Source organism: Naegleria fowleri (assembly GCF_008403515.1).
Source record: "Naegleria fowleri strain ATCC 30894 chromosome Unknown tig53, whole genome shotgun sequence".
Taxonomy (NCBI): domain Eukaryota; phylum Heterolobosea; class Eutetramitea; order Acrasida; family Naegleriidae; genus Naegleria; species Naegleria fowleri.
This window is the reverse complement of record NW_025407985.1, coordinates 22,543-41,763: the sequence shown is the minus strand read 5'-3', so window position 1 is coordinate 41,763 and position 19,221 is coordinate 22,543. Positions and strand designations below refer to the sequence as shown.

General features: G+C 36.6%; 9 protein-coding genes across 9 annotated transcripts; 2 read left to right on the top strand and 7 right to left on the bottom strand.

The window, feature by feature from the left end:
• Nucleotides 1–29: 29 nt before the first annotated feature.
• On the bottom strand, nucleotides 30–3,219 carry FDP41_006663 (uncharacterized protein; the record flags this gene model as incomplete). Its single annotated transcript, XM_044710322.1, has 2 exons — nucleotides 30–2,739; nucleotides 2,882–3,219. 2 exons carry the CDS (start codon nucleotides 3,217–3,219, stop codon nucleotides 30–32), a joined length of 3,048 nt encoding a protein of 1,015 aa, XP_044558766.1.
• A 158-nt stretch (nucleotides 3,220–3,377) lies between these two features.
• On the top strand, nucleotides 3,378–4,976 carry FDP41_006662 (uncharacterized protein; the record flags this gene model as incomplete). The annotated part of the gene is made up of 2 exons (XM_044710321.1): nucleotides 3,378–4,212; nucleotides 4,297–4,976. 2 exons carry the CDS (start codon nucleotides 3,378–3,380, stop codon nucleotides 4,974–4,976), a joined length of 1,515 nt encoding a protein of 504 aa, XP_044558765.1.
• A 4-nt stretch (nucleotides 4,977–4,980) lies between these two features.
• FDP41_006661 (uncharacterized protein) lies at nucleotides 4,981–6,244 on the bottom strand (the record flags this gene model as incomplete). The annotated part of the gene is made up of 4 exons (XM_044710320.1): nucleotides 4,981–5,076; nucleotides 5,137–5,298; nucleotides 5,365–5,530; nucleotides 5,616–6,244. The coding sequence occupies 4 exons, from the start codon at nucleotides 6,242–6,244 to the stop codon at nucleotides 4,981–4,983; spliced, it is 1,053 nt and encodes a 350-aa protein (XP_044558764.1).
• A 125-nt stretch (nucleotides 6,245–6,369) lies between these two features.
• Nucleotides 6,370–7,473, bottom strand: FDP41_006660 (uncharacterized protein; the record flags this gene model as incomplete). Its single annotated transcript, XM_044710319.1, has 2 exons — nucleotides 6,370–6,468; nucleotides 6,544–7,473. The coding sequence occupies 2 exons, from the start codon at nucleotides 7,471–7,473 to the stop codon at nucleotides 6,370–6,372; spliced, it is 1,029 nt and encodes a 342-aa protein (XP_044558763.1).
• A 185-nt stretch (nucleotides 7,474–7,658) lies between these two features.
• Nucleotides 7,659–10,205, bottom strand: FDP41_006659 (uncharacterized protein; the record flags this gene model as incomplete). The annotated part of the gene is made up of 1 exon (XM_044710317.1): nucleotides 7,659–10,205. The coding sequence occupies one exon, from the start codon at nucleotides 10,203–10,205 to the stop codon at nucleotides 7,659–7,661; it is 2,547 nt and encodes an 848-aa protein (XP_044558762.1).
• A 484-nt stretch (nucleotides 10,206–10,689) lies between these two features.
• FDP41_006658 (uncharacterized protein) lies at nucleotides 10,690–13,185 on the top strand (the record flags this gene model as incomplete). The annotated part of the gene is made up of 1 exon (XM_044710316.1): nucleotides 10,690–13,185. One exon carries the CDS (start codon nucleotides 10,690–10,692, stop codon nucleotides 13,183–13,185), a length of 2,496 nt encoding a protein of 831 aa, XP_044558761.1.
• Nucleotides 13,186–13,291: 106 nt separating this feature from the next.
• Nucleotides 13,292–13,588, bottom strand: FDP41_006657 (uncharacterized protein; the record flags this gene model as incomplete). The annotated part of the gene is made up of 1 exon (XM_044710315.1): nucleotides 13,292–13,588. The coding sequence occupies one exon, from the start codon at nucleotides 13,586–13,588 to the stop codon at nucleotides 13,292–13,294; it is 297 nt and encodes a 98-aa protein (XP_044558760.1).
• A 416-nt stretch (nucleotides 13,589–14,004) lies between these two features.
• FDP41_006656 (uncharacterized protein) lies at nucleotides 14,005–16,434 on the bottom strand (the record flags this gene model as incomplete). Its single annotated transcript, XM_044710314.1, has 1 exon — nucleotides 14,005–16,434. One exon carries the CDS (start codon nucleotides 16,432–16,434, stop codon nucleotides 14,005–14,007), a length of 2,430 nt encoding a protein of 809 aa, XP_044558759.1.
• Nucleotides 16,435–16,715: 281 nt separating this feature from the next.
• FDP41_006655 (uncharacterized protein) lies at nucleotides 16,716–18,563 on the bottom strand (the record flags this gene model as incomplete). The annotated part of the gene is made up of 5 exons (XM_044710313.1): nucleotides 16,716–17,198; nucleotides 17,308–17,583; nucleotides 17,803–18,130; nucleotides 18,209–18,287; nucleotides 18,434–18,563. 5 exons carry the CDS (start codon nucleotides 18,561–18,563, stop codon nucleotides 16,716–16,718), a joined length of 1,296 nt encoding a protein of 431 aa, XP_044558758.1.
• Between the last annotated feature and the right edge of the window lie 658 nt (nucleotides 18,564–19,221).

Below are 19,221 nucleotides of genomic sequence, written 5' to 3'. Positions count from 1 at the left end.
TGTTTGTAAGAGTAAAGCAGTGCACAATTTTATTTCTTAAGTCTCTTTTCATCGAATTTCTTGGTCTCCTCGGCGATAATATTACCTAATGACAATGCAATACCTTGAGTCTTGCTACGAATTCTTACAACTCCTTCGATAGTGCCATCTGTCAATTTTTCTAAAGAAACATTTGCCAAAGCGTCCTCTCCAAAAGAACTTCTTGCATAGAGATTGGCAGACAAGAATTCACATTCACCATCAAGAGCACTATCTGGAGTAAGACAATTCATCTTTGTGATTGTCTTGATGAAAGAGAGATAATCTCTCAAAGGAACATCTGTTGTGAGAGATCTTACAGTAATCTTATTTTCCCATTCAAATTCAAACCACATTGCACGGAATTGGATGTCATTGCATGAAGCAGGGAAAATATAATCCATAATATTAATATGAATGTCATTCAAAATAATACAGAATGATTCTCCCTTGGGGGTATCATAAACAATATTACCAAAGATGATGCCATTATCTGTCGAAGATACCTTAATGTTGGCTGTAATGTGCTGTCTAGCTCCTGCTGCAAGAGTATATGTTTGAGGGCGTTCACACAACTTCAAATCACCAACAGTACTCATTTCAAGAGTCAAATTTTGGAATGTTTGATTTGTAGTATTCACAACTAACACATCCAGCATAATATCAAACTGATGAGTAACAACTTGAGCCTCAGCATAAACAGGATCAGAGAATCCAGTCAATTGAGTGACACGGCTCAATCTGGACATGAGTTTTTCATGATCAGAAGCCATAGAAGCAGATAAATTAGAGGTTGCTCTTGAAATATCAGCTGGATCATCTTCAAAATCAAAGGCGTCAAATGATTTTCCCTTCAATTGAGGAATAACAATGAGAGAATCGCATTGAATTTGTCTCAAATCCTTCTTTTTCTTGAGTCCTTCACGTTCGGTTGCTTCCTTTTCCTTTTCTTCAGTCAAAATTCTAGTAAAAGCAGATCTGTTATCCTTAATATCAACCAAGGATGTTTCTTGTTCATTCTTTGAAGCCAAAATCTTTAAACACAAGTTAATTCTTTCTAAGGTATCTTTGTCCATTTTGATTCCCTTGTGGCTGAGTTCGGCAACTCCTTTGGATGCTTCTTGATTCTTGGAAGAGCCAACATTGGAAGAGCTTAAACCAAGGCGAATGAGAACAGTTAAAATGTTCATAACAACTGCAGTAAATCTGTTCACTTCCTTTTGATCTTTGGATACTTGTCTCAATTTTAATGCCAATTTACACAATGTATTGGCAACAACAGAGACAAGATAGAAGTTTCGATCTTCAATTAAACCTCTCAAAGTATTAGCATTGGCAATACTTGCAGCATTTTGATCAGTGGAAGAAAGAGTATCAGCAAATTGAGTAACATAGGTACCATCTTTTCCAATAGCGCTAGTAGCGGTAGATTTGGTAGTCTTGGTACTCTTCAAACTTCCTGTATCACTCACACTATCATCTACATCATGCTTGTCAACAGGAAGATCAGAGGATGCTTGTAACAAGTCATTAATCTCTGACTTGATTGTTTGAAAAGCAGTTTGAATTTGTTCAACAGTATCACAATAATCGCCTAAAATCCATAAAACAATTCTAAATGTACGTGCGTTGTTAATCGTGGAGAAATTTTCACACAATTTTTCAATAACCCTTGCACGAAATTCAGGTGTGCAAAGTTCAACGACTTCACGAACCAACATTGCACATTCAACTCCACTGGCATCACTTAAATATTGGTCAGCTCCAATTAGAGTGAGAACGGAATTGCTTGTTTGAGTAGGGAACTTTCTTACACAAGTGTGAATAGTACGCATAACATGTCTACGATATTCTTGTTCAGATTGTTTTTCATATTCAACTGTTTCAGATCTAGACTTTTGCAATTCACGTCTCAAAGCAGAAACAACAGCATCTACAGTATGAGATGATATTAATTCCATTGCCATTTCAAGAATCTTCTTTCTGATATCATTATCTAAATTGACAGAGGTTGAGGCAGAAAGTGTACGAAGAAGTTCAAGAACGATTTGTTCTTGTTGCATTACGTCAACGCCAAACTTGTTTTTCAATTCATTCAAACGATCAAGACAAATCAATTTGACGTTACTGTCTGAATGATTTTGCAAAAGTTTGATGAAATTAGTAGCAGCATATTTGACAGATATTGGAGATGATGACAATGCAACCAATGTACAACAACATTGATACACAACAGCACTTGACTTGGATTCCAACAAGCTGCTAATAACCTTCAGATAGGTCGCCTTTTCACTTGGATATTGCTTACACATTTGTTTCAATAAATTAAGAATAGCTAATTGGAATATATCACCTTGTTGTCCAACAGTATTCATCATATTTCTGAGATATCTAACAGCACGCTCTTGGTCGCAATGGAACAACATCACAAAGGCATGACGCATGGCTGAAATTTCAGTTTCGCTCTTCAAAAATTCTTCCATCAACTCTGGAGCATCAGGAATTAAATTTTCACCGTTGGTCTCTTCAGAATTGCTGTAAATTGCAAAGATTGTGGTAACAGCACAACGACGGACATAAGATGTTCTATGCTCCAAGTTTTGAAGAATTGGTGTGATGAGAGGCTCCAACAAATCTGGTTCGCGAACATGAGAGAGAAATCTTAGAGCAAATCCTCTTACGTATTCGTTTGGATGAAGAAGATCATTTCTTACATGAGAGCTATAATATTTGTTGTTGTGATACAGTAATGATGATGAAGAGGAGGATGAACAGCAATACATTCCAAAAATTTAATGGAATATTTAAACCCATGATGATGATTAAATAATAAGTTAAATTTCCCATCCCAACAACAACATACCAGACCATCAAAAGATCGGGACGCATTCTTCCGGTTCCTACTTCTCTTCTGTTCATTGTTTCCAAATAATAATAGGCTAGCTTTTTCAAAATCTTGTTTGGATGAGGCAATACATATTGTATAATGGTCATCAACATGTGAGAGAAATCTTCTCCGTTCAATTGCATCAACAACAAAGTCTTCATTGCTTCAATTCTCTCCTCATCACCCACATTTTGAGGACTTGCTTCGAGAGTTTCCTTCAATTGTTTCTTGGTAATATTGGGTTTCAGATCATAATTTACGAGCATTGTACAATGCTTCTCTTGATTGAGATGGGCTGCACTGGTGGCAGACATTTTTGTGTATTTTTTTTGGAAGAAAATAAATGTCTTGATGATGACGTGCAGTTCGACTTGCATTACCTTATGGTGATTGTCTTCACTGGTGCAAACCTTCATGCAATGAGGGAACCGACAATCTTTGAGCTTCAAAAACAATTTCTTGATTCAAAAAAATGTTTGAAAATTTAGAGGAAGCCTCTTCATCTCCACAATCGTCGGAAGGGAAAAAATCAAATAGTGGAGCCTCTTTGTTTGTTTCGGACTCACCGATGAATTATGATGAAGTTACTCCTTTGAAATCATCACAGGAAGGTATCAAAAGTCCATATCTAATTCGATTAGTATTTGAAGCAAATGATGAACACAACAATGTTTATCATCATCGGAAAGATAGAAATTTACCAATGACAATGGAATATAGTCGTGATATTGGAAAAAGTAATAGTAATGATATAATTTTGAAAATGGATAATTGTTACAAACTTTATGACAACTTAGTGTTTGTAAAACCACACAAAGTTCTTCATAACACCAAAATGAGGCCACGATGGGTCAATAAGACGCTTGTAGAAATTTTGGGATCTGAATTCAAAATGCCTAAAGAAGTAGTGACTGAAATGATTGAAGAGAATGTGATATCTGTGAAGACAGCGAAACCGAATTCAATTTCCTTGTTGCAGTACAAACTTCGTCCGAATGATCAAATTGTGACTGTAGATTGGAAAAATGAAAAACCAGTTCTGTATCCCAGATTCATTAAGGTACTTTATCATGATGACAAATTTTTGGTCATTGATAAGCCAACATCCATTCCTGTTCATCCTGCAGGAAGGTTTGTGAAGAACACTCTTCATCACATTCTTGAAATGGCATACTCTAAAAAACTCTACTTGCTTCATCGATTAGACAAAGTCACAAGTGGCATTCTTATTCATACTTGGAATGCAGAATTAGCAACAATTTATGGAGAAAAATTGAAAGGTGGATCCGTAACAAAATGTTACTTGGGTATGTAGTTGTACGTTCAAGGGTTACTGTGTTATGATTAAATACGATTAAAATATAACACAATGATCTATACACTTTACACAGCTCAAGTGTACGGAGATTTTCCTGAAATAACAACTACAAACACAGTGGATCTAAATGGACAAACGTTCAATGTAGATGATCATGGATTTATCCATGTTAAAAACAAATTGGTTTATCATCAAAATGAATGGACGTTTATTTGGAGAGCAAAGGTTACTGACACCAATGAGAGCCATGAAGAAGAACCCACTAACAGTATAATTGATACAGCATACACGCTTGTAAAACGAATTTATTACAATTCTTCACAACATTCTTCGATTGTGTTGTGTGTTCCTATTACGGGCAGAACTCATCAAATTCGAGAACATTTGAGAGTTATGGGATATCCAATTATTAATGATGTTGGATTTGAGCTCACTAACGAGAAAGCTGAACAATGGGAAAATCCTTGGCCAGAAAAATGGTCAATCATGAAACAATTCAAGGATGACGATGACAAGTGTGCGGAAAGTCTTCTCAAAATGCAGTTTGAAAGACACCACAAACAGTGTTTCAAAGAAGGAGATTTTTTCATTCATCTTCATTCATATTATTATGCATTTCACGATGAAAACCCAGTAGAATTCATTTCGGACCTACCTAATTGGTGTCAAAATTTGGATCCATCTTTTCAACAAAACATCATTATTGATATGTGCAGAAAAATTAATTCAAAGGCTACTATTCAAAAATTCTAAAGATTCAATTGAAAACATCCCAAATACCACGTGCAGATTTTTGATGAATTGCATACGGAACTTCCAAAATTCCTCTTAACATCTTTAAAGCATCAATACCCTTAGAATTTTCACCAAAAGATCAGGGTAAGACTCAAGACAGAAAATGATTGTAACTTACCATCATCATACCAATCATTCCTGCTACCTCTCCAGCTAAACTTTCAAGTGTATATGTAATGATTTCAGCGATCTTATTTTCATTAAGAGTATTATATGCAAAGGATATTACCACCACATTGTCTCGAATATCTGTCAATCGTACTGTTGACAAGGTAGAAGCCTTTTTAATCATGGAAATGCAGCAGTGTAAACCAGAGTTGAGAATGAATTAACATTGATTACTTACCCATACCATTTCAACTCCATCAGGAAACTGTTCTGAAGGCTTTAAATGAATGGTTGAATATTTTGTCAGAACAAAATAATTGTCTACCTCTCGCACTGCAAAATTAGTTTCTGCAAAGACATTTGGTGTCGTTCCTATTTCATGGAAACTCACTTGCAATCCAAATCTGAATATATTGATGTCACATTAATGATTGATTTTACATGATGCAATCTTCAAATCCAATTTTTAATCCGTAGTGCACTACTAACCTTGCATCTCGATCTTGTGGTACTGGAGGAACATTGAAAGCCAAAGAAATGGTTCCTCCATATCCTGTTGCTTGAGCCGATAACGGATTATCTGAATTGTTATTGAAGACATAACAGCTGAAATATTGTCCCTCTTGCTCAATGTGCCTGTACTCGTAAGGCAAGTCCACGTCAATAACACTCCCATTCACAACTATGGTTGCATATAATAAGGTAAGATTGCAATACGCACAATCGTACATGGCGTTCCAATTACAAATAGTCACGGCAGGATAGGCGAGAGGAACCGTTTCTATTAAGGCCAACGATGTTGATGGTGAGACCTGAGCGTCTTGAAATTGTCCTACCGATTTTGTGACATACCAAATACAAAATCCAATGACGATGATCCAAGCAACGAATGTGATGGCTTCCCCGACGGTGAACGAGCATTTCATTGAGCGTTTTGTAACTATAGCTTGGACAGGAATGACATTGGCGTCATATGCTTGATTGAGTTGAGTTTGCGAGTTGACAGTCGGGATGGAACGAGATGAGTCAGAAGAGTTGCCTGATTGCTTATTACTCTCATTCTCTGCTTGTTGGTCTAAAGCGACCACATTATCGAGCTGCTGGTCAAATTCAGCCATTTTTGTAGATGAAATATCCTGACGTCTGGCGCCACGAAAGACAAGGAGATAACACTTTAAATGAATATCTCTCGCGTAGATAATTTACGAAATATATCTTGAAGATTTATTTGAAGTGGCGCCACTTATCCATTAAATTCATCCCAAATTGGACGGAAAGTCTTTTCCATTGCAGCGGTAGGAATTAGGAGAACAGCTCTCACTGCCTTTAAAATATCAATGCCCTATTAAATAATTTGCAAATCAAAGGTAAATAATGTAAATACAAATAACACGTCTTTCATTTCTTGATAACTCACCATTAAAGTGCCAAGCATGCCGGCAATTTCTCCAAAGAGCTGAAGTGGCGTCTTGGAAACTATTTCAGTAATTTCCTTGATATTTAATGTCGTATAGGCAAAAGACACAACGACAGAGGTTGAGCTATTTTGTGTTAATTGAACATTAGAGGCTCGAGAACTCCAGTACACAGAATTCTTGGGAGCTTCTTTCGTTTCCTTCAAACGGTTTGTAATAATTTTTGTCAATGAAAAGAAATTGTCTACAAAGGGAACAGCAAAATTTGTTTCAGCAAAAACTGGAGGAACAGTTCCGATTTCATGAAAAGAAGCTTGCAATCCGAAACGAGAATCTCTATCTTGTGGTGCATGAGGAACATCAAAGTACAAACTCATCGATCCTCCGTACCCAGTTGTACTCACACTCACAGGACTTTCCGTATTGTTATTGAAAACGTAGCATGTAAAGAATTGTCCACTTTGCTCAATAGTTGTCATGGTCATATTGAAAGGGCAATCAATTATCGTTCCATCCGTTGCATTGACCATTGTACAAGCCCGTAACGTTAAAGTGCAATAATCACAATAATAAGCTGCATTCCAATTACAAATTGTCACTGCAGGAAAATGAAGAGGTACTTGTTCGATGAAAGAAACTGATGTGCTGGGATTACTGACAGCATCCTGATACCCTATCGCTTCGATATAAATATAATAAATACAAACTGCTCCACAAACAATCCATCCAACAAGACAAATTATTTCTGAAATTCTCACTCCAGTTTTTCGATGTAAGTAATCACAAGTTGAGTGTTGTGATTCTAAATCTCGATCTCCCTCAAACCCATCACCAATGACTTGGCTCTTGTTTAAATTATTACATTGTGTTTTCTCCGATGGATCATTCATACCATCATTATTGTCTTCAACAGTAGGAACAATTTTCGGCATTCTCTAAGGACCTCTACGCAAGTTTGTCATATGCGTCATAGATGTAACAACAATATAATATCGATTCGAAATTGATCAGACAATGAGGCTATTATTTATCAATTCCCGAGATGATTTCCTTTTTTTCAACTTTTTTCCAGAGAGACTTGAACTCCCGCCAAAATCAAGTTCATTGTAGTTCGTAATCAAATGCCATTCCCATCATCCAAATGGACACAATCATTGCCACCACCACGAGATATCAACAACAGTTTGGCCATTTGTTCTTCGAGTTGTTTCATCATGATGGGCTTATGGACGACAGCATCAAAGCCAAAATTTGGTTTCAGATTCTCTTCATCTTCCCACACGTTGGCGGTCACAGCAACAATTTTGAGATCTTGCACATGGAGCTCACGGATGAGTTTGCAACATTCTTTTCCAGAGAGAAGTGGCATGAATAGATCCATTAAGATGATTTGGAACTCGTGTGGATTCTTTTTGACCATTTCTAATGCATGGAGACCATCTGAAGCTGTCAGTACAGAAAAACCAAGAAGTGTCATCATCCTTGACAATACTTTTCGATTCACTTCATTATCATCCACTACGAGAACCTTAATGTTTAGAGAGGAAAAGGAGCCATTCAGAGCACTTGAGCGTGGTGTCAAAACTTGATCCGAGGAATGGTTTGAAATGTTGGCGTTTGGGTCATTTAAAGCTGAATGGAGTGCTTCAATAAAATTTCGAAGTTTGATTGGTCGTGTCAAATGACGATTTAACTTGTTTGCAGATAATGTTAAATGTCCTCGTTCTGAAAGTGGTATAAAAATATTTGTTTCTGTCTTTGTCAAGACATGTAAGGCATTGTCATTGAGTGATTCAAATTCTTGAGGATAAATGACGAGAGTATTTCGTAAGGAATGGACAGAATTAGGTAGATAATTACTTAGAATACCCTTAAAATCATTGTCGTTTGAAAATACCTGTGTTGCACAGTTGGGAAAGAGTTGCTTGCAATATTCATTCAGTACATCTCTAATATTTTGATGAGAGTCATAAATGATGACTTGATGGAGAGGAAATTTCCATGTTGTGACGTCTTTGAGTGCTTCAATTTGGTTTTGCACATCCTTACACTCACAGCCATAGTTACATTTAACAACTGGTATGTACACAGTTATGGTAGTGCCTTTTCCAATCGTACTTTTCATATTCATTTGTCCCTTCATTAGATCAATGATATTCTTTGAAATGTTTAGCCCAAGTCCATTGCTGTCATTGAATGTAGAATTAGCCTGTAAATTACATTGCTTAAAATAATGATCAAACTCTTGAGAGCAATGATTGGAAAATGAATGGTAGGTGTTGAAATTGCTAACATTTTTCATTCCTACACCTGTGTCAATGCATTCAAATTTTAAAATTATAATATCCTTCAATGTGAGATTCTCAAATCCTGAAATCGAGAACTTTTCATCCTCATGCTTTCCTTTGAACGGGAAGTCTGGTTCGTTCCTATCACAAATATCGCATTTGAGAGTAACAAATCCTGTTGTTGTATACTTCACTGCGTTTGAAACTAAATTCATCAAAATCTGTGATATCTTAACATTATCTCCATTCACGTAAAAGGGAACTTTTGAAAAGTTGAACCATGACTGAATGGAAAGGCCTTTTCTATTTGCAATTGAAAAGAATACCGAAATAATGGATTCAATCGATTCAAAAACGTTAAATGGTTGATAGTTTAGCTTGATGTTTCCCAATTCCAAGTTGGTGACCTGAAGAGAGTTTGAAAATAAGTTCAACAGCATTTGAGAGCCATTGATAATGTCCTCTATTAATTCCAAGTTCGACATGTTTGATTGAATGATATGTTCCTTATTTTTTTCAATGTCTGAATTCGCCATTTCAACAATCTTCTCAGTTTCCATTTTCAGCAAGTCTGTGTTGTTAATAATGCCATGAAGTGGATTTCTCATCTCATGGCTCAAATTTCCAATGAATTTAGACTTGGAATAATTCAATGCTTTTTGTACCTGCACTTGGTACTTATATTTTACATTTGCTTCAAATTGCACTTCTATGACGTGTGAAAAAATCAGGCAAGACAAGGTGAGTATTATCTCTATCAACACAATGTCGAAAATGTTACTACAAAGTGAAAAGTGGGATGGATGATATCCTCTGATAAAAGGTGTCTGTTTTTCTACATGAGTTTGAGTCAAGAAAACTCCGTGCGTCACAACATGAAGGGTTGTATAATTTACAATAACTTGTCCAGTCACAGAGCTTGCAATAAGGGACAAAGTATGCACGATAACCATCCATCTCTTATTGTAATAAGTGTTGGCAAATCCAAAAAGTGAGTAATAGTACAATAAATAATAGGGAACTTGTGAGCCTAAATATGTTTGTGTCAACATTCTCACCGCGCTCAGTATTGCAAATCGACACCAGTTAATAATATCTCGTTGCACTAAGGATGAAATTGTGATCAAGTATCTTGTCATAAAAGCATTAATAAGAACATCTATAATCACCATAACAAAATAATTCATCCTAACAACACTCTCATCCACATATGCCAACATGAGAATGATATGAATTGACAGGAATAAACCAAAAAAGTAAAATCGTTTGTCGATCACTGCCTGGTGTATCAGTTGCAGCTTTTCATCTCCTTCCTCATGGTGCTGATGAATTAAAAACTCATCCATTTCCTCCGACAAACTGTCTTTCTGATTCATTCTCATCATCTTCCAAATGGATTCAAAAAGTGGTCAATCAACAATAGGATAATTGAATCAAAGACTCAACACGATGAGAGTCCTTTGATGAAGTCTCTTTCAGCAAATAGTATTATTTCTATTCCAAAAGAACTGTTGGATGATTAAATCTGAATCATCGGATTCAGAGACTGTAAAGAGTTTTCAACTGAAGTGAGAGAACAACTTTTGGTTTTTTTTGAAGAAGAGAATGATAGGAACAGATCTTGATGTGTTCTTCAATCCTCATCATATCTCTTTCAAGTGATCATATGAACGCTTCAATAGAAGTACTAAATATGAATTGATGATTCAATTATTTCATAACATCTCTGTTTCCGAAAGGTTCCTGCCCGGCAAGAATAATCATGTTGGTTGGTTCATTCCGATCATGATGATGATGAAAGGCTTTTATTTTAAAATATTTAAAAAAATATATATTTTAAAAAATTCACCTATTGTGATGATGACTCTCGGAGAGTCTTCTTCTTCTTCTTTGGATAGGAAACAACGAGCGGAGGAAGACAAACACACCAATAATCATCCACAAGTGGTACAACATTCATCATCATTATTGTGGATGAATCGGAGAGAGTCTATAAATATAGATTTCATGAGTCCGAAAATTGAATTATGTCATGTACAACAAGACTCTCCCGAATATTCTCTGTATCGGAAATGTGGTAGAATCATCATTGCGAAACAAGATATTGATGCTGGAGAAATTTTACTAATTGAAAAAGCCTATGCAAGTGTTTTGCATCAATCTGATATTCATTTTAATTCGCACCGGTTTTGTGTGGTTTGCCAAAAAAAGAAGCGAAATGATGATCTTGTGATAAATGCAACACATCATGATGCGTTTGAAAATTCTATCAATGAGGATAAAAATTGTAAAAATTATCGTCACAATCATTTTCGAAAGAGTAGGAGGAAAATTATAGATGAAAATTTGAAAGATGACAGCACAGACGATGAGAGAGATTGGATGATTTGTGACGATATTAATTGTGAAATTTTAAGAAAGAAAATATATCGAGAAAATGAAGTGGTTGACAATGAAAATCATTTACTAAATTACGGTGACGACAATTGTGATGGATGTGTGTATTGTTTTCTGACACGGATTGCAGAGGAATGCGGCGTTGAATTTTCTCTATTACTCCTCGTGTATAGAATTTGCAGAAAAATTGAATTCGACTCCAATGACGAGAATTGTCACAGCAATCTCTACGATAGAGCCAAAATGGAAAATCTCATGTCTCTTCAAACACACAAGGATGAAATTTATCCTGAACATTTATTTCTATTCCGAAAAACCTCTGAAAGGTTAAAAGAAACTCTGTTCAAAAATAACGAATTGATTGATACAGAATTACTTATTGATACCTTTTGTAGAATATTTGTCAATGCACACAGCATTACTCATACGAGATGGTGGTGGAACTCTTCAACCATGATCACCAAAAATTCCACAACCAATTCCTCTCTCAACATTAACAATTTCTTCACTCAACATATTCATGCACCCAACACTGTATATTCCCCATTTTTTATTCCAAAGTCACATTCAGATCGAGAAGATCATACTGAAAATAGTTGCGCCGATTTTAGAGATATTGGAACTGGATTATTTCCCATGGTCTCCATGTTTGATCACTCTTGCTCGCCAAATTGCTCATTTCAAACCTTTGATGACTTGAAATCTAACATGTCCTATTCTGGAAACGTTATTTATGTACAAACTGTTAAAAAAGTGAAAAAGGGAGAAGAGCTCTGTATTAGCTACATTGATATTATGAATCCAACTAGTATTCGAAGAAGAGAGTTGTGGTACTCTAAATATTTTGTTTGTAAATGTTCGAGATGTATGAGTGACACGGAAGAAGAGCGATACGTGAGAGCCTACAAGTACCACCATTCAACAACACGTGCTGTAAAAGAATTCGAGACCTCATTGACATCTGATGTCATGTCTCAAGTTCAATGTGATGGCTATCTCGTTCCTGTTTATCAATGCAACACGCTAGGTGGAGAAATGAAAGCAGATATTCGAGAATTTCAACCAAAAAATAATGTGAATTCAGAAACTGACTTTAATATTGAACATTTTGACGAAGAAGATTACGATAAGGCACTTGCCATGTTTGAAGATATTTATGAAAATCCTCCATACGAAGAAAATTCAGAATTGGAGAGCACACAAAGCAGCACATTTCATCATGATCAACGAGAAATTGATGAAGAATTTATTCAAAAAGTGTCGTATTGGAAATGTTCGAAATGTGACTGTAAAATTGATGGCTCTTCTCAGAAGGGTGAAGCATTTGTTGAGTTTGAGAGAAATCTTAATCAAGACATTTTGTTATTGGATAAAAAAATTTCTGAGGATAATCTTCCAGTGCAGAATTTGCCAAAGAGTGAGTTGTGTGAAATTATTTTGGGTGTTATTTGGGAATTGGAGAGTTTAATTCAATTATTGACATTCAAGGAGGAAGAAGAATTAAGAAATTGCACAAATGTCAAATCCAATTTTCTTCAAGACCATTCGAAAGAAAACACACAAAATCATTGTGATCAACGAATATGGCCCCACTCCAACCACTACCTTCTCTTCCAACTGAAAGGAAAATATATTTCCATGCTGATAAAATTGTTCGAAAAAGGATGCTTGTTGCATGAAGAAGACAAAGAAGCAACAAAGCTTTCAGAGAAGCATGTTCACATGATTCGGACAGGCTATAACTATCTCTCTGACATGATGCACAGTGTCAAGAGTGTATTTCCAACCTATCATACAGAAATCATGCTCTTTTACTGCAAAATGCTGAAATATTTGATATGGATGAAAGAGAATGACCTAGTTTCTCCCACCACGGATACAACTTCGAGAGGAGAAGAGATGAATGAGCAATACCTTCTCAGAGCTCTCACCGACCAATACAACGTGATTGTCAAGTAGCATGGGCGGCAACAAATAAATCTCGCATGATCGTCATAGAGCGAGAGTCCACCAAAAACAACAAGCAGAGTTGATATATTTGAAGATTTATTGTGGGTGAAGGAATTTAGATAGCCTTTTTCTTGGCACCAAGTTCAAAGTGCTTACATCTCTTCAAACCTCTTTGGTTGATTCTCTTGCATTCCTTACATTGCAATCTAAGCACAATCTTCTTTGTTGTCTTGGCCTTCTTGTGGAAAATAGGCTTGGTTTGACCACCATAACCCTTTTGCTTACGATCGTAACGTCTCTTACCTTGGGCCCAGAGGGAAGCTTTACCAGCCTTGTATTGGGTGACCTTGTGTTCCTTGTGTGATTCACACTTTTGGCAGTATGCCTTCAACAATTTTGGGAAGTTCACCATTTTTCAATATGGCACTGTTGTATTGATGATCACAATATAATGATAATGATGATAGGAGTGGGAGGTGTTGCATCAAAGTAGAAATATTTCGCTGGAAATAAAATGATGATATACGTACGTTGGTGGTTGTGGAATATTTTTTTCGACGAAATTTTTTTCAAAACTTGGTCAACCCAATAAAATAGTTTACAATAAAAAACATTCCCTGCGAAAACAAAGACATGTCAGCTCCATCATCATACTCACAGTTGAATCTTTGATTTTGATTTTCACCTTCAACCTGAACAGGTATTCAAAGAGTGTATACAGTCAAAGTGTACAGTCTATGGTCTTTTGTTTAGTCATCATCATCATGAATCGGAAAGAATTTCAATATCGAACAGGTTCAACACAAAATGATTTGTCTTTTCGTTTAATTAAATCTTTGAAAAGCTTTTGATTGGAAAACTTGATGAATTGGAAAAGCTGGCCGATAAATCCTTCTTCTTTTTCGATGATAGAGTTAAACTATTCACAAATGTGTTGTCCGAGTCCTTGGCGATGTCTTCCTTCTTTGAGTCGTGATGCTTCGATGGTGAATTCGAGGAGAGAATTTTCTCTTTCACATACTTTTGCATTTCTGTTGAGAAGGGCTCTGGAGGAGTGGAACTACCACTACTCATGTAGGACGAGTTGTAAACAAAGGAATCCTCACCACCCAAGTCAGCGTTCACATCGTTCAAGAGACCAAATGAATCATTTAAATGTGAAGCATGACGTTGCAGGAATGAGTCTGTGGTGTCGTGATGATGATGGTGATGGCTGTGGTGTTCACGAATATTCATGCTACTGCTGCTTGCTCTTGAAGAGGCGGAAGAAGATTTGGTGGGACCGCTCATGATGTGGTCTTTGGAAGCAAGTCCATTGGTTGCAGCCTTGGATGGTGATGACCTTCCTCTCAGAGAATAAATATTATGAGCAGAATGACTGTTGTTGGTTGTAGCCACTTCATTGGTAGCAGTAGTGGTGGATATGAAATTGGAGGAGGACTTGCTCACCACTTGTGGAGAGGCCTTTGATTGCATCGTTCCTAATGAGGGGACGGAATGGGTCGATTGTGAGAGTCCTGAACTCATTGAATTTTGAGCACCATTACTTGTTGTCGATACGTTCACTTTTGTCAGCGCTGAAGTGGAGAGATTTTTTGCCTTATTCAATGACGAAGAAGTTGGAATTGTTGGTGACTGGGAGGTCACATTTGGATTCAAATATCGTCCATGACTCGAACTATTGATAGAGCTATTATTCAATGCACCTCCACTGACATTACTAATGGATGAAACGTTGTGTTGGAAATTGATACTACTGTTCGTACTGGTATTCAGAGCTCCCATATTGCTGGCCGTTGTGGATCGAATGGAGGTTGTTGATTTGTCTAATTGAAAGTCTTTTGAGGACAATGAATTCTTGGAAGGCGTTGGTACAGGAGAATATAGTTCATTGGTGACATGATTGTGGTAATTATTATCAGGGTGTGGATCTTGTTGACTGACATTGTTCGTTGTGACAGTACTTCCATTCACCATCATGCTATTACTTGGAAAATTGTGCGTGTTGACACTATTATTTGAGTTACTACTAGGGGAACTAGATGAGTGATATTTTGTGGAAGGAGGAGAGTATGGCTGATTTGCTTGTGAAGTCATGCTCTTCCACGTGGATGATGTTGTGACATTACTTGGACGAACAGTATTGCTACTAGCACTACTAATACTCGAAATATTTGAATTAATTGAGGATCTATCGAGAGGATTTGTATGAGAGCTCGTTGTAGGCATTTGGTGTTGATTTGATGAGTTGGTAACATACTGAGCCATTTCAGTCGTGACTGGACTCTTCTTTCCGCTATGAGGGACCATTTCACGTTGAATGCTAGGTGTGTGACACATTTGAAAAGATTCCAATTTTTGATTCATTTCCTCCATTTGTTTAAGAATTAGCGAAATTGTTTCTCCTTGTGATTGAATGATTTGTTTCAACTCCCGAGTTTCTGTCATGATCTGTTCTTGAAACTTGGAATCTTTTTCAAAAAATATTGAGGAAGCCTCAGTGACAAAAGATTCATTTGATTGCCCAACGTCTGCATGATGACCATCTCCATTTGTTGGAAACATGCCATTTGGATGAATGAAGGGAAACCCAGATCGATAAGGGTTGTTCTTGATTGCTTCTTTCATTGATTCTGCATCTGTTTGGCTTATTCCATATGGAGAAAAGAAGGGAGGATAGAATGGAATAAATTGGAAAGGATTATGATACATTGGAAAGGTGGTTGGTTGTGGTTCTTGCGGTGTTTTTGCAGAGGGTGGTGTCTTTCGTTGTTGCTTCTTTTGGGAACTAGAAGAGGGAGTTTTAGCACTAGGTTGAGGTTGTTGGGAATGCGGTACACTTTCAAAGGCATGAGAAGTAGCGATTTTTGGAGGAGTTGGTTTTTTGATCATTTTGTTGTTGTTCAACTCTCTCTCTTCATCGCTGTCTTCCGATGGATTGTAGAAGTGTTTCATGATGCTTTCTCCATTCCTGGCTGATGTCGTGGAGTTTGTTGAGGGTTCTTGATGGTTGTGAGTGGTGCTGGTCGTATTTGTTGCGGTGATCATGGTTCTTCTCTTACTATTCGATAAGGATGTAGTATTTCGATTGTCATTACTATTGGAATAGCGGTGAGAATGTGGTTGTTGTTGCTGCATATCATGATAATTGTCTTCTGGTGCATTCATGTCATACTCTTCCAAAGTCGATGAGTCCTTGTTCGTGGTGATGATGATGATTTGGATGTTGTTGAGAGTGGTCCACGAGGATGCTACCATCTTCTCCGAACAAGATATTTTCTCCATCATGATTGACTGCTGTAGAGTCATCGTTGAAATACGAAGAAAGGCTATGAGAACTGTTGTGATGATTCTGTTTCGTTCGGGAAGACATTTCGAACGTATGTTGTTTTGTTATTTTTTTTTGTAATTGATCGGCGCCAAAATTTTGCACTTTTTCGAATAAGGTGCCAATTTTTTACAATTTACATGCAAACCGCTTTTTTCAAATAACTCATCAATATTCGGTAATAAGTAATCATCATCATTGCGATATCAATTTATTTGGTCAAAGCCTTAGCTCGTTCAAAGAGCGAATCCATCACACCATTCAAATTTGAAATTGTTTCCAAAGCAGATGGATAGCATTGATCCTTCTTGGTTTCTTCATATACAATAATACAGTCATTTCCTTGATCGAGAATACCATTTAGCTTGGTATCGAGAATCATTTGAGAGAGCTTTCTCTCCACTTGAGTACGTGGAAGATCAATCAATTTTGCAACGTGTGAAATTTGTACACGAGAGAATGGTTCAATAATTCTCAAAAGATGTTGTTCCAACAGATTGTCATACAACTCGGAAAGGTGAGCATTGATGATTGGATCTCTCTTCAATTCAACTTCATATTCAATGAGAGCTCTTTCAAAGGCATGGAGAGATCTTTCTTGATAGGCAGAAGAAACAGCCTTCATGGATTCCACTTCTCTGCCCGTGTAGTTGAGAGCAGTCTTTGAGCTGAGTAGAGTTTGAATATCGTCCATCTAAAGAGGGATGATTGTAATAGTTCATTTGAAATGGCAAAATAATTCATCATCATCACCATAACAATGATGTGTCATGAAATGTTGTTCATCACAACTGAAAACTTACGCTATTGGTACAGACTTTACAAAGCAACATGTACTTGAGACACATGATTGCAGTGTTGTCTTCAAGATTGCTGAAACCTTCGAATGCTTCAAAGAAATATGAGAAAGCTGTCTTGTAGTCCTTCTCTTCGGCATGCAACACACCAGATTGCATGTCAATATCTGCTTGAAGAAGTGGAGGACAATAAATAGCATTGGCATCAGTTCTTGCAGCTGTGAGAGCAGCTCTTGCCTTGGAAAGATTTCTCAATGAGTGATAAACCTTACTTTCGAGCAACTATATTTTGTCCAACAACGTGAATAAATATTAGAGACAAATAAATAACAAGTCCACAATTACCCGAATTATAAAAGTGTTGAAGTCACATATAATTTGTTACCAGAAGTGATGTTTGAAAATTCAATGGTGAACAGTATCCAAAAGTCAGATCACACATATAATTTTAAAAAATTATCAACCATTAATCCATCCATAATTTCACATAAATAAACGTACGTGAATTTCAACAAGGAGAGCCTTATCATCCAACTTTCTCACTTCTCTCAATAATCTTGTTATTATATTAAGTGCTTCAGCAAATTCTTTCTTTTGGAAATACAATGTTGCCAATCGTGATTCAATACGTTGACGTAAGAAACTTCTTTTTTCTGATGTTGCCCACTCAATAGACTCCTTACAAATATCAATTTGAACGGCATCACTTCCTTTAATAGTTCCAACTAATTCAATCAAAGTTCTCACAATCTTTGCAGTTTTTGCTTTTGGTAAATCTTGGAAGAATGGTCGAATTGACTTGTTTAATTCTACAATAGCATTGGCATCACTGTTTGATCAAACATTTACAAATATTGATTTGTAATAACATAAAAGGTCGGTTAAGCTGATTATGACTTGCACATACCCTCTAGCAGCATAGATTTTGCCGAGATTATAAATGGCCTCTTCCTTCTTCTTGATGATGATGTCATTCTTCTTGGTCACTACAATTTTTCAAATTTAAGAGATATTAACAAGTGTGTATAGACCAATCATTCATTTGATTCAATACAAAAGTGAAACAAAGAATACACATCAATCCCAAACATCCATCCGATCCGATCAAACATAATACAACTCAACTACATACTCGAACCATTAACAATTTCAGTAAACAACTTGATGGCTTCATCCGTATGTTGCTTTTCATACTCCTTGTTTGCCCTATCAAATAAATTGCTGTAAGACAATGCTTCTTGATCGAGAGGAACTTGGCTCATTTTTTTTTTTAATTTTTTTGTTTCAAACACGATAAAAATAGGTTGGCATTTCCTCTTGCTGTTTTGGGGAGAGGTTTTGAGGGAAGAGTATTAAGGTCAAGTAACTTCATGATGATGTTTTGAATGGTTGAATTGTTAATTGTAAAACCAACTCTGTTGATAGGTCATACTGCTACGCAGAACTTTTTTCAGAAACAAAAATGAAGCAAGTTAATTCTACAATAGCATTACCGAATTGATGTGCCAGAAGTGTCATCACGAAAGCAACGATGGATGGAATTTTTGAGATATTGAAAGCAGAGGTTATTTCAATGACATTCAGAGAGAAAGAGCATGCAGCTGAGCCACACATGAACCATTAAAGAAGATCACAACGCTGCGGCAGCAACTGAAAGACTTTCGTGCTGATTGTCATGTACCAATGTTGATGATGACGACGATTGGCCGCTGATGAAAAAAGTTTACTATCGCTCCAAACTCGGAACCATACTACTAACGAATTTCTTGTTGAAGCGTGGCCATTTTGTAAACTAAAGCTCAGGGATAAAACCTTGTTTTGCCCAAATATGGAGATTTTTAGAGCATCCATTCTGAATCCAAACACAAAAAAAATCCTCTCTGCTCATACTTGTTCCCTCTCCGAATCAACAACAACAAC